Raw genomic sequence first — 14,807 nt, forward strand, 5'->3', positions numbered from 1 at the left:
GCACAACCCAAACAAGCCGCACTGCTTCTTAACACAGCACGCCTCCAACCCGGAAGCCAGCCGCACCAATGTGTCGGAGGAAACACCGTGCACCTGGCCCCCTTGGTTAGCGCGCACTGCGCCCGGCCCGCCACAGGAGTCGCTGGAGCGCGATGAGACAAGGATATCCCTACCGGCCAYACCCGCCCTAGACCACTGCGCCACCTGGGAGGCTGGAATTAATGTTTTGAGGTCCATATCTGACCCTCACTCTCTGTGTCCCTCCTTAGGCCCACTGGAATCATGTGGAGACCATCGAGCTGGTCAACGACGGGACAGGCCTGGGCTTTGGCATTGTGGGAGGAAAGAACACCGGTGTCATTGTCAAAACCATCCTGCCTGGAGGCATCGCTGATCAGGTGACTTAAATGTCATGGATGCACCACACATTGGTATTTAGAGGATGTGAAAGCAGAAAGCTTGGTTTTTGGAAGACATACCTACTAGTAATAACCAATGACTTTCCTACTGTACTTTGTCCTTAGGATGGGCGTCTGCACAGTGGGGACCACATCCTCACGATTGGGGACACTGACCTTTATGGCATGGGCAGTGAGCAGGTGGCTCAGGTACTAAGACTGGTTTCAGTCTTGTATTGAATTGACTACTGATAATGAGACTTGTCTGAGACTTGACAAAAACGTCTAAATTGTATCCCCTTTGTCCTAATTTGTCTATAGTTCTTTCCAGTAAAGCCCTCAGGGACAAGTACACTGTTTAATGTATAGTGCTGATATCAATTGTATTGTGATTGGTCCAGGTCCTGAGGCAGTGTGGTAACAGAGTGAAGCTGGTCATCACGAGAGGCCCTCCAGAGGAGACCTCCACCGTCCCAATGCCATTGCCCACTGTCACAGAGCAACAGGTACGACATGCACATGTTCTCTGTACAGCAGAGGTGTGGTTGGGTTGCTGGTTGGGTGGGMGGGGGGGGGGGGGGMGGYGGATTGGGGTGGTTTTATTAGGTTAGTTGAATAAAAATAGAATATTTACATAGGACACAGCTGTCCACCATAGAGGGCCCATGATTCTGTCTCTTTTTTCCTCCATCTCTCTTCGTCTCAGGGATCCAGTGAGTATAATTTGTGACGCGTGACATCATCTGTGACTCAGCCTCAGAAGTCACCATTTTCCGAAAGGCTTAGAACTGGAATTCACTGTCCATTATCAAGCAGTATTAGCCTTTACCCTTATCAACATATGAATGAGTTCCATGACTCACTCTCCCAAACTAGACAGTATATTCAGTCTCCATAACCTTGTTGCTTGATTCATAAAATAAATAACAACTCATCTGGCTGACAGTGTGAATACATAGGTGAGGAATGCTTGTTGGTAAATTGGTAACAATTGGCCCCCGCGACTCGCCCCTCTACTGTGCTCTCTGTAGGCCATTTTGTAGAATGTAGAAGCTGACTCACTCTTCCTCTGTCTCTTCACAGGGCTATGAGGAAGAGGAGGCTGAATCGTTCGACGTCGGGCTGACCAAGAACGCCCAGGGTCTGGGAATCACTATCGCCGGCTATGTGGGGGACAAGAATTCCGGTAAGATTTGGCAGTGCTGTTTAATAGACTTTTGTTTTATTTACTGCAGATTCAGTTAAAGGATGTCTCTTGTACTGTATAAAGGATTCTGCTTGTTTCATGAATGTTATCCACACATTGTCATTGTGTCTATTTTCAGAGCCCTCTGGTATTTTCGTGAAAAGTATAACTAAAGACAGTGCAGTAGAGCAAGATGGCCGCATCCATGTTGGGGACCAGATCATAGCCGTAAGTGTCTATTTTATATATGTTTACGGACCTTTCTGACTTTATTGAACAGACAGATAGATTTCTGACTTTGTTGAACAGATACAGTTCTGACTTTATTGAACAGATATAGTTCTGACTTTATTGAACAGACAGAGAGATTTCTGACTTTGTTGAACAGATAGAGTTCTGACTTTATTGAACAGATATAGTTCAGACTTTATTGAACAGATAGAGAGTTCTGACTTTATTGAACAGATAGAGAGAGAGAGAGAAGTTGACAGTGGGGAAAGATAGAGGTTGTGCAGTAGGCAGGATTCAAACCTATGCCAACACCGTTTCTGTGTGCTGAAGGCAGCAGCCCTGACTGCTAGACCACCCTAGGCCACAATCCTCAACTTTTTGAATAATATGAAATGACATTTAAATTCCATTCCAAAGTATGAAATAAAGTGTGCAGGGGTATCTCTCGTTTTGGATCATTTGGAGCTTTATCTATTTAGATCAGGTATTCCCAAACTGGGGTGCGCGCAATGCCGTCGGGGGTACGCCAAATAAAAATGTGATTCACATAAAATCACATTTTCAAACAGTCCATTTATATTTTCCAACGGAGTTATACATTTGGGTGAGTTTTTTGTCTCGGCTGAGTAGCCTCATTTCACTGCCAAAATTTTTATTAAACCATCTAGTGTGCAGCGAAATAACAACACAATGTCAAATACAGGTAACCTAGTCAAATAATTAACATCCTATCACACTAACCGTTACTCTCTCGCGGGAATTCCACTAACGGTCCGTATGTAGCCAAACGTAGCTGCTGCTCATGTTGGTATCTGTACTGATGGCGCAAAAGCCGTGGCAGGGAGACATAGTGGAGTGGTACCGCGCGTGCAAGCAGTTGCTCCCAACGCCACTTGGGTACACTGCAGCATCCACCGAGAGGTTCTTGCTGCCAAGGGAATGCCTGACAGCTTGAAAGATGTTTTGGACACTACAGTGAAAATGGTTAACTTTGTTAAAGCAAGGCCCCTGAACTTTCGTGTATTTTCTGCACTATTATGGGCAGCGACCATGTAACGCTTTTACAACATACAGAAGTGCGCTGGTTATCAAGGGGCAAAGTATTGACACGTTTTTTTGAATTGAGAGACAAGCTTGAAGTTTTCTGACCATAATTTTCACTTGTCTTACCGCTTGCATGATGAGGAGTTTCTCACATGACTGGCCTATCTGGGTGATGTTTTTTCTTGCCTGAATGATCTGAATCTAGGATTACAGGGACTCTCCGCAACTATATTCAATGTGTGGGACAAAATGAGGCCATTATTAAGAAGTTGGAGCTCTTCTCTGTCTGCATTAACAAGGACAACACACAGGTCTTTCCATTTTTGTATGATTTTTTTGTTTGCAAATTAACTCAAGCTTACGGACAATGCCAAATGTGATATAGCGAAGCACCTGAGTGAGTTGGGTGCGCAATTACGCAGGTACTTTCCCGAAACAGATGACACAAACAACTGGATTCGTTATCCCTTTCATGCCCTGCCTCCAGTCCACTTACCGATATCTGAACAAGAGAGCCCCATCGAAATTGCAACAAGTGGTTCTGTGAAAATTTAATTTAATCAGAAGCCACTGCCAGAGTTCTGGATTGGGCTGTGCTCAGAGTATCCTACCATGGCAAATCGCGCTGTTAAAACACTGATGCCGTTTGCAACCACGTACCTATGTGAGAGTGGATTATCGGCCCTCACTAGCATGAAACTAAATGTGCATCCTTTCAAGCACACCATTGTCATTTACCTGTGGTGATGTATTCACCATTTTCGAGGAACAAATAAGGTTTTATATGTAAGATGGTTAAATAAAGAGCAAAATTATTGATTATCATTATATTATTATTTGTGCCCTGGTCCTATAAGAGCTCTTTGTCACTTTCCACAAGCCGGGTTGTGACAAAAACTCACACTCATTCTTATGTTTAATAAATGTATCATATAGTATGTGTGTGGCAGGCTTACAATGATGGCAAAAAACAACATTTGAGAGTGCGCTAACCCTGGTGCTAGAGGGGGTATGCAGCTGGAGGTTGAATGTTTGAAGGGGTACGGGACTATAAAAAGTTTGGGAACCACTGATTTAGATCATGTGGGGAGAGTAAGGCCCCACATTTGAATAATTTAGCTTCAGTGGAGAGCTATTATTTTAAGTGTTGTTTCTTGAATGGGTATTGAGACGCTGTTCCAATCATCACGCTAAATTGAGCAAATACAATGAATACAATACCCGTTCTGTGTTACACCCTGATTTGAAGCATGAGCAAATCTTCAATCATGATTTGTTTTCTATTTTTGATGTATGTTTGTCTGTTGGTTGCGATCATTTATGTGTGTCTGCCTGTGTGTCTGCCTGTGTGTATGGGTGTGTGTCTGCCTGTGTGTATGGGTGTGTGTCTGCCTGTGTGTATGGGTGTGTGTCTGCCTGTGTGTATGGGTGTCTGCCTGTGTGTCTGCCTGTGTGGCAGCCTGTGTGTATGGGTGTGTATGTGTCTGTGTGCTTGCCAGCCTGTTTGTGTGCTGTCCTATTGACTTGGATAGATGGCTCATGTGGCACAAAGTCTGTTTTAGCATGGACAAAGCCCTCAATGACAATGACCATGCTGGCACAGAAGCCATAATGGCAAAGATGCAAAGAAGAGCCCTCTATCCAACTCTATGATATATCAATAATCTTTACATGAATGATCGCCGCCTGCAGGTGGACGGAATGAATATCCAGGGCTACACCAACCAGCAGGCCGTGGAGGTGCTGAGACACACGGGCCAGACGGTACACCTGAAGCTGGTCAGAAGTGGCTTCCGTCCAGAGGACATCCCACCCGCTGTGGTGCCCAGTGTGATCGTACTTCCACCAACCCCAGGGGGCCGAGACCCCACACTGGAGAGAACAGATGTTGTGAACACCACCGCTCAAGGTACCAGTGGACAAAGGGCATGGGCCGTGTTCATTAGGCACGGAATGGAAGAAAATGGACTGAAACAGGGAGAGACTACCTTAGGGCTGTCCCCGACCCCAAAAAATCTTGATCGACCAAGAGTTGTCTGTTCTTTCGACCGATTGGTCAAAATTTGTCAACGTGTATTTTTCCATATATAGACACACCTTATGTGTTTTAATGAAATCAAAAATCAGCTATATGCACTGAGCTTGTCTGATGCTTTAAGCACGCTGTTTGATGAAATAATGAAGAAACACAAATTACTTTAGATGGAGTACGACCAAAATTGATTGGATTGTGCTGGGCCCGGCTCAGACTCGCTACGCTGTGTGCGCTGTGTTATTTATATATATTTTTACAGCTCTCCTCCCTGCTGCAGCAACCACCACAGAACATCAATAGTGTTTATCACACAGTCTGTGATGCTGAAGCTGCAACATAATTACAGCCATTTCTGAGGCTTTTCTAACAAACAAAAAAGTGTAAATACTTTATTACAGCATAGCAAATGTTAAATACAGCAGAATTTGGGAAATTACTTTATTACGACATGTTGTGGTTGCGTGAGGCTTGGAGCTCACGGAATCAGTAGGCTATTAACCAAACACTCAAACAGGGAACAGAAGCAGAATCTGTCTTATTTCTTATCGTTCTCAACATCAATATGCTGGTTAACTTTGCTATTATGCACAGAGCTACATGGTCTAGGAAAAGGCGCCAATTCAACAGCGCACTGATGTTTCAGAACTGCGGACAGCGACCGCTGTCCAATGCCGGAGAAAGCGCATTTGTTATAAGCTAATATTATTTGTATTAATGTTGCGCCATTGTTCTTACGTAATATAACCAAATACAATTTCAGRAGCACATGTCTTAGAGTGATGGACTGTGCCATCCCCACAGCCTCCGCAATGGCTTAGTCTACTCAGACAGGCGTGAATCAGACAGGTGTCTTGTTCACCATGGGGGAAAAAATTGCGACTGACTGCTCGATTAAAGAAATCTCGGTCGACCAAACAATCGACCAGTCGAGTAAATGGGGTCAGCTCTAGACTACCTGGATTTGTCCAATAATTTTTTTTTTTAAACACAAAGTGCTTTAAATGTTTTCCGTGGCGTGCCCTAATGATTCTGACCATGGCAACTGCATCTTTGATTAACAGTCACAAATACCTCCTATAACAGTAGTCTGTAGTCAAGCAAAACACATTTTTATTCCATATACATTTACGTTAGTCATTTAGCAGACGCTCTTATCCAGAGTAGCTCCACAGGAGCTATTAGGGTGCCTTGCTCAAGGGCACAGGAGATCGTACTCTGACATTATCCTTCATTCATACATGATTGAAATGGAACTATATCCTAGCCAAAATCCAGATTTACCTGATTTCTATGTAGACCTGGTGCCGTATGCATCAAGTTTCTCAGAGTGCTGATTTAGGATCAGTTTTGCCTTTTAGATGACAATGATTAAGGTTACATGGACAGGGAAGACCAGATCCTTGACCAATACACATATATTCTGAGAAGCTTGATACATACAACCTCTGATCACATCCCTGGTGACGCTGCAGGGCTGTGCCTACTTGAGGACAGTACACATAACCACAACATTGCACTAACTTTAATGTCCTCCATCTACGTAAGGATGGTGAAGCTTCTCTACTTGTATCTTCTCACCACAACCACAGCTCCAGATTTAGAAGGCAGCGCCCTCCGCCCTGCTTTGGAAACCCTGAACTCATTTAGCCTGTAATTGGGCCAGCGTCATAAGAACCGTAGGCGTAGGAAAATGCATTACAACACATACACACACGCACGCCCACACACACACACACACACACACAGGCTTACGCAGACTCACGCATACTGCCAATAATAACACAACCCTTAACGACATAGCCAGCATGTTCAAAGCTGGAACCAGGAGGAACTAAAGCAGACTTCTACACATGTTTCTGCGATATGTGTCTCTGAGTGTGTGTGTATGTGTTTATTAACCATACAAGACACAATGCACAACCCATGACATCATAGCCATCATGTTTCGGGCTGGGAGCAAGATGTCTTAACCAAGAGCTCTACAAGTGTTTTGTGTGTGTATGTGTGTATTAACCTGTTTGTATTGTGTACTCCGGTGCAGGTGAGAAACAGTACCAGGCATTGAGTGGGGAATCGGATGTCTCCACTGTGAAGGATCAGTTAACTAAGAACACCAGAGACGGTAAGTCAATCCACCCCCCTGTTATCTGGGATCCTTTACTAAGTACAGCGGTAGAGATAATGGATCGCAATCTGTTTTAAAATATACTACTGTCGCGATGATTGGTTTTAGGCTACGGTGTATTTCAAGAGATTTTCAGTAGCCCTTTATTCGGATAGTCCATCTGTAGATGCTCAACGAACTATCAATGAATGTCTATAGATGTTTTTCCTATTGTTATTCAATAGAATGTTGTTGACATGTTTTTGATCTTCTGCTGATAGTTTATTGAGCATCTACAGACTGTGCATGAAGAGCATAAGGGTCTGTATGTTGTTTTTATTGCATAAAAGGGCAGATGAACGATGCCTTTGAAGTGATTCTTTCAAGTAGTGCGTTTGGAGTTGTCTAACTATAGCCTACCGCTTGCTGTGAGTCATTTAGTCATGCAGTTTAAAAAATACGGATAAGAATAAGAAATAAAAGTAACAAGTAATTAGAGAGCAGCGGTAAAATAACAATAGCGAGACTATATACAGGGGGGTACCTGTACAGAGTCAATGTGCGGGGGCACTGGTTCGTTGAGGTAATATATACATGTAGGTAGAGTTATTAAAGTGACTATGCATAGATGATAACAACAGAGAAGCCGTGGTGTAAAAGAGGAGGGGCAATGCAAATAGTCTGGGTAGCCATTTGATTAGATGTTCAGGAGTCTTATGGCTTGGGGATAGAAGCTGTTTAGAAGCCTCTTGGACCTAGACTTGGCACTCCGTACCGCTTGCCGTGTGGTAGCAGAGAGAACAATCTATGACTAGGGTGGCTGGAGTCATTGACAATTTTTAGGGCCTTCCTCTGACACCGCCTGGTATAGAGGTCCTGGATGGTAGGAAGCTTGGCCCCAGTGAAGTACTGGGGTTGTTCGCACTACCCTCTGTAGTGCCTTGTGGTCGGAGACCGAGCAGTTGCCATACCAGGCAGTGATGCAACCAGTCGGATGCTCCGATGGTGCACTGTAGAACCTTTTGAGGATCTGAGGACCCATGCCAACATTTTTCCGTCTCCTGAGGGGGAATAGGTTTTGTTGTGCCCTCTTCACAACTGTCTTGGCGTGTGACTGTCTGTTGGTTTCATAGTTACGTTTTAATTAGGTTAGTATTATATTTCTGTGTTTTTAAGGAGCTAAGATAACAGTATGAGTCATTTCGTTGTAATCATGTAGCACACGGCAGCTGGCTGAATGGAATTTAAACTTCATATTCTATTTAAGTCCATATTATATTGCTGTTTTTAAGAAGCAAAGCTAACAGAGGATGAAGAGTTGGAGCTGATGAAGAAGTGGCAGGAGACGCTCGGCCCCAGCAACAAAGTAGAGGTTAGTAAACAGAAGAAACATTCACCCAAGCCTAGTTTGTCTCTACTTAATGATACATACTGTAGTTCTATTTTTTCCTGTTTTATACACATTCTTTTGGCATTTTATGGATGGACATGCACTGTTTGCAGAATAAAAAACACTGTTGTATTGTCATCAATGGAAAATGTCAAAACATTGGTCAGGAAAAAAAAACAACCATATTGCCACACTATGTAAATGTAATGCTGACTGTGAAAGGAAAATGAAAAAAACGTGTGAAAGCGTGATTTTCTGGGAAAAAATACGTTTTTATTTTCATGCCAACTGTTGTGCCAACGTTGTGCCAGATTGCCCAGGTGGAGAAGTTCAGTGAGAGCAGTGGTCTGGGCATCAGTCTGGAGGCCAACAACGGGCACCACTACATCGCTCTGTCCTGCCCGAGGGGCCAGTGGGCCGCTGTTGGAAACTCATCAGTGGGGACGAACTGCTCGAGGTAAGGGACACTGCCAATAGCGTATTGAATCGACGAAATGAATACACCCCTGGTGAACAACAGTTAGCCTGGAACTTACTTACTGCTGTAACGATGTGCGCTGGAGTCAGGAAGCAAGTTCAGGGAGTGCATAATTAAACTAATGAATTAAACAAGAAACACGAACAACGCACAGACAGGAAACTGAAACAGAAACAATGATGTCCGGGGAAGGAACCAACGGGAGTGACATACAGTTGAAGTCGGAAGTTTACTTACACCTTAGCCAAATTACATTTTAAACTCAGTTTTTCACAATTCCTGACATTTAATCCTAGTAAAAATTCCCTGTTTTAGGTCAGTTAGGATCACCACTTTATTTTAAGAATGTGACATGTCAGAATAATAGTAGAGAGAATGAGCTTTTACAGCTTTTATTTCTTTCATCATATTCCCAGTGGGTCAGAAGTTTACATACACTCAATTAGTATTTGGTAGCATTGCCTTTAAATTGTTTAACTTGGGTCAAACGTTTTGGGTAGCCTTCCACAAGCTTCCCACAATAAGTTGGGTGAATTTTGGCTTATTCCTCCAGACAGAGCTGGTGTAACTGAGTCAGGTTTGTAAGTCTCCTTGCTCGCACACGTTTTTTCAGTTCTGCCCACAAATCTTCAATAGGATTGAGGTCAGGGCTTTGTGATGGCCACTCCAATACCTTGACTTGACTTTGTTGTCAAGGTATGAATCCCAGCCTGACTCAATATGAGTGTTGACCATTGGATGTGTGCGTCCACCCCTCTCCATCCAGGTCAATGGAATATCCCTGATTGGTGAGACCCACAAGGAAGTGGTGAGGATTCTGAAGGAGCTTCCTGTCTGTGTCTACATGGCCTGCTGTAGGCCCGCCCCTCTCCTTCAGAGTGACAGGGATTCTGTCCAAACAGGGTTGGATGAATTTTCCACTGAACCTAAAATTGAGGTAATTTCCCTAAACTGATACACAAAACGTGTACAATATCCATGTATAGTATATGCTATTGACATCACCATTGGAACATATTTTTTAAACGGTCAATTTTTTAGTTACTATTATAGTCATTGCATTGCATAGTCATTAATTACTAGCCTCCACATAATGCAATCTAACATGCATGGTTGGGGACAACTCTGTTTTCAACCAAATAATGCAGTCATTTCAGCAAATTAATTGTTCAGGAAGTGATTAAAAACTGAATGAAAGCCAGAAAGCCCTTCATAAAATGGTGGCTGCTGGACATACAGTAGCTCACAGTACAGTGTTTCCCCCACCCCTTGATACTGAATGGCTAATATAATTGGGAATGAACATCATGAAGTCCTCCTACTTGACTCATCCACCCTCGTTATTTTAGCACAGTCTGTCCAATGCTCTGCCGGGCCTCCAGACTGCTAACAATAAAGGATTAAGATATAGGATTAGGAAGGACTCTGACCGTTCATTAACACCAATCCATCTAAAGTAATACCTCAGATAATGTGACAATGCATGGGATACAAAAGATAGTAGCCAGGGAGCTACACAAAGCTAACCTTCAAAGGAAACCTGCTTTCAGATGATTTTCGAGGGATATCTCCTCAGCTCTTCAGCTGCATCAGTTCAGGTAAAGAACACAACATACAGCACTTCTGCTGCCTAGCATCCAACGATTCCCTTTGATGTGCTGCCAAAAAAAACGTACAAAATGAAACTAGCGGAGAACTAGCCTACGAGCCTACGGGCTCGGAGTGAGTCAGGAATGCGTGTGCAGGGATGATATCGAGGGTACATCTCTGTAGATACAGGGAGACCTCAGCAGTTTCCTGGTTCCCGGAGGTTCCGAGGGGGCGGCAACAAGGGAAAATGTGACGGAGGAGACTCTGGGAGCTCCTTTGGCCATGTGGGAGACGGAAATACAGGACATCGAGCTGGAGAAGGGAGAGAGTGGACTGGGATTCAGCATCTTGGACTACCAGGTGGGAATTCTGAATGGGAATTCTGGGAATGATTGTCATAGGAATTATACTTGCGAGCAGGATTGGGGAGTAACAGATTACATGTAATCGGTTATATGTAAACGATTACACAAAAAATAACTGTAATCCATTACGTTACCAGTAAAAATATTGTAATCAGATTTCAGATACTTTTGAAAAAATAGATGATTACTTCTAGGATTACTTTTAAATGAAAAAAGGATGTTTGCGTAGAAAGTCTTTGACACCTTTCTGTTTTCTCAATAAAATCCAAATCAGCATTGCAAAAAGTTTGTTAGTTCAGCCTGAGCAAGTCTGACCACAAGTCAGAGACCACTATGATGACACACCAAATGCGTTTTATGGTTTGAGGGAAAATAACAGGAATAGGTTTTTGTAGGCTTCAGTCCAAGGTATGTTTTCCAATGGTGCGACTGCTGTTGGTATCCAAAGATTATCCAACTTGAATAAACACTTGGAGGTAAAGACGACAGCAGTGATGTAGCCTACGGGCGAAACGGATATCACTTATTGATATCTACATAGCGCATTGATGTGAATCACACTGCTGCTCTCTCATTTAGCTATTTGTGCCTTATGGATTGTGGTTGTTGTGGATGGCTCTTCCCAAATGTAGGCTAAATGAGTATTTTAACCCAATAATGGTTGAATTGAAGAAGTTAAGCTGCCTATCAAGCATTGTTTTTGCGACCAGTGGACAGCCAGTGAAAAACGACTCTTGCAACAGCTGCATAGTGCCGATCCCATCCTTTGGAATAAACGTTTTTTCCCAACTCCTCCATGGTATTGTGCTCCATACTCTGGGGCTTTTAGTGGCTCAAATCTAATTCGTGCTGATTCAAAAACCTATGTCCATAGGCCTAACGGACACATCCTCAAACTCGCGCCCTTTTGGTAGACTTAAACTGCTGCAAATTATAGAGAATTCAAAGTGTTTCCAACAAACTATTTAAACAATAGGCTTATAGCAAATGGAACCTATGGCATACATGTTTCACTTTTCAGTAGTGCCCAAAGCATGCCATTCTATGAGCGCAGTATTTCTCGAAACAATGAGCCCAATCTGTTATGCTGGTGAAGAGGACCCAAAAGCGACTTAATAGAAACAGAGTCTTTATTCCAGTCTTTAACAAACAAAGATACTCCTGGATATTATCCTAGGTTAATCCAAAACAGGAACTGAAATCCTCTCGTCAGTAGAGAGGAACGACTGGAGACGCGACCACAGACTGCAGGTCGCTTCAGGAAGGCACAGGCCGTAGCTGACATAGACACCTGCTCACACGCAGCATCTGAAGAAGGCAAAAACACGACAGGGCGGAACAAGGACACAGAACAGCAAACATCAAACAAGAAATCCGACAAGGACAGAAGCGGAAGACAGAGGGAGAAATAGGGACTCTAATCAGAGGGCAAAATAGGGGACAGGTGTGAAAGAGTAGATGAGGTAGTTAGGAGAATGGGAAACAGCTGGGAGCAGGAACGGAACGATAGAGAGAGAGAGCGAGAGAGGGAGAGAGGAGGGGAGAGAGAGGGATAGAAAGAGGGAAAGAACCTAATAAGACCAGCAGAGGGAAGCACAGGGACAAGACATGATGATCAATGACAAAACATGACAGTACCCCCCCACTCACCGAGCGCCTCCTGGCGCACTCGAGGAGGAACCCTGGCGGCAACGAAGGAAATCATCAATCAACAAACGGTCCAGCACGTCCCGAGATGGAACCCAACTCCTCTCCTCAGGACCGTAACCCTCCCAATCTACTAAGTACTGGTGACCACGTCCCGAGAACGCATGTCCATGATCTTCCGTACCTTGTAAATAGGTGCGCCCTCGACAAGGACGGGGGGGGGGAGGGAAGACGAACGGGGGCGCGAAGAAAGGCTTGACACAGGAGACATGGAAGACAGGGTGGACGCGACGAAGATGTCGCGGAAGAAGCAGTCGCACAGCGACAGGATTGACGACCTGAGAGACACGGAACGGACCAATGAACCGCGGAGTCAACTTGCGAGAAGCTGTCGTAAGGGGAGGTTACGAGTGGAAAGCCACACTCTCTGACCGCGACAATACCTAGGACTCTTAATCCTACGTTTATTGGCGGCTCTCACAGTCTGCGCCCTGTAACGGCAAAGTGCAGACCTGACCCTCCTCCAGGTGCGCTCACAACGTTGGACAAAAGCCTGAGCGGAGGGAACGCTGGACTCGGCGAGCTGGGACGGAACAGAGGAGGCTGGTACCCAAGACTACTCTGAAACGGAGATAGCCCGGTAGCAGACGAAGGAAGCGAGTTGTGGGCGTACTCAGCCCAGGGGAGCTGTTCTGCCCAAGACGCAGGGTTTCGAAACGAAAGGCTGCGTAATATGCGACCAACGACTGATTGGCCCTTTCTGCTTGACCGTTAGACTGGGGATGAAACCCGGAAGAGAGACTGACGGAAGCACCGATCAACCGACAGAACTCCCTCCAAAACTGTGACGTGAATTGCGGGCCTCTGTCTGAAACGGCGTCTAACGGGAGGCCATGAATTCTGAACACATTCTCAATGATGATTTGTGCCGTCTCCTTACGGGAAGGAAGCTTAGCGAGGGGAATGAAATGTGCCGCCTTAGAGAACCTATCGATAACCGTAAGAATCACCGTCTTCCCCGCAGACGAAGGCAGACCGGTAATAAAGTCTAAGGCGATGTGAGACCATGGTCGAGAAGGAATGGGAAGCGGTCTGAGACGACCGGCAGGAGGAGAGTTACCTGACTTAGTCTGCGCGCAGTCCGAACAAGCAGCCACGAAACGGCGCGTGTCCCGCTCCTGAGTAGGCCACCAAAACCGCTGGCGAATAGAAGCCAGCGTACCCCGAACGCCGGGGTGGCCAGCTAACTTGGCAGAGTGAGCCCACTGAAGAACAGCCAGACGAGTAGAGACAGGAACGAACAGAAGGTTACTAGGACAAGCGCCGGCGACGCAGTGTGAGTGAGTGCTTGCTTTACCTGTCTCTCAATTCCCCAGACAGTCAACCCGACAACACGCCCTTCAGGGAGAATCCCCTCGGGGTCGGTAGAAGCCACAGAAGAACTAAAGAGACGGGATAAGGCATCAGGCTTGGTGTTCTTATTTCCCGGGCGATAGGAAATCACGAACTCGAAACGCGCGAAAACAACGCCCAACGAGCTTGACGTGCATTAAGTCGTTTGGCAGAACGGATGTACTCAAGGTTCTTATGGTCAGTCCAAACGACAAAAGTGACGGTCGCCCCCTCCAACCACTGTCGCCATTTGCCTATGGCTAAGCGGATGGCGAGCAGTTCGCGGTTACCCACATCGTAGTTGCGTTCCGATGGCGACAGGCGATGAGAAAAGTAAGCGCAAGGATGGACCTTATCGTCAGAATGGAAGCGCTGGGACAGAATGGCTCCCACGCCACCTCTGAAGCGTCAACCTCGACAATGAATTGTTTAGTGACGTCAGGAGTAACAGGATAGGGGCGGATGTAAAACGCTTCTTGAGGAGATCAAAGACTCCCTGGGCGGAACCGGACCACTTAAAGCAAGTCTTGACAGAAGTCAGAGCTGTGAGAGGGGCAGCCACTTGACCGAAATTACGAATGAAACGCCGATAGAAAATTAGCGAAACCGAGAAAGCGCTGCAACTCGACACGTGACTTAGGGACGGGCCAATCGCTGACAACCTGGACCTTAGCGGGATCCATCTGAATGCCTTCAGCGGAAATAACAGAACCGAGAAATGTGACAGAGGAGACATGAAAGGCGCACTTCTCAGCCTTCACGTAGAGACAATTCTCTAAAAGGCGCTGGAGTACACGTCGAACGTGCTGAACATGAATCTCGAGAGACGGTGAAAAAAATCAGAGATCGTCAAGGTAAACGAAAACAAAGATGTTCAGCATGTCTCTCAGTACATCATTAACTAATGCCTGAAAGACAGCTGGAGCATTAGCGAGACCGAACGGCAG

The 14,807-nt window shown here is 45.2% G+C and overlaps 1 protein-coding gene across 1 annotated transcript in view; it reads left to right on the plus strand.

The window, feature by feature from the left end:
• The window catches only part of LOC111954104 (multiple PDZ domain protein-like), a 73,715-nt gene that overhangs the window by 18,324 nt on the left and 40,584 nt on the right, over positions 1 to 14,807 (plus strand). The window contains 12 exon segments of the mRNA XM_070435819.1: positions 270 to 398; positions 525 to 608; positions 800 to 904; positions 1,482 to 1,584; positions 1,724 to 1,812; positions 4,552 to 4,768; positions 6,936 to 7,016; positions 8,291 to 8,370; positions 8,700 to 8,772; positions 8,775 to 8,845; positions 9,633 to 9,803; positions 10,640 to 10,816. Of these exon segments, the coding sequence (XP_070291920.1) occupies positions 270 to 398; positions 525 to 608; positions 800 to 904; positions 1,482 to 1,584; positions 1,724 to 1,812; positions 4,552 to 4,768; positions 6,936 to 7,016; positions 8,291 to 8,370; positions 8,700 to 8,772; positions 8,775 to 8,845; positions 9,633 to 9,803; positions 10,640 to 10,816 (1,380 nt within the window).

Source organism: Salvelinus sp. IW2-2015, linkage group LG3 (assembly GCF_002910315.2).
Source record: "Salvelinus sp. IW2-2015 linkage group LG3, ASM291031v2, whole genome shotgun sequence".
Lineage (NCBI taxonomy): Eukaryota > Metazoa > Chordata > Actinopteri > Salmoniformes > Salmonidae > Salvelinus > Salvelinus sp. IW2-2015.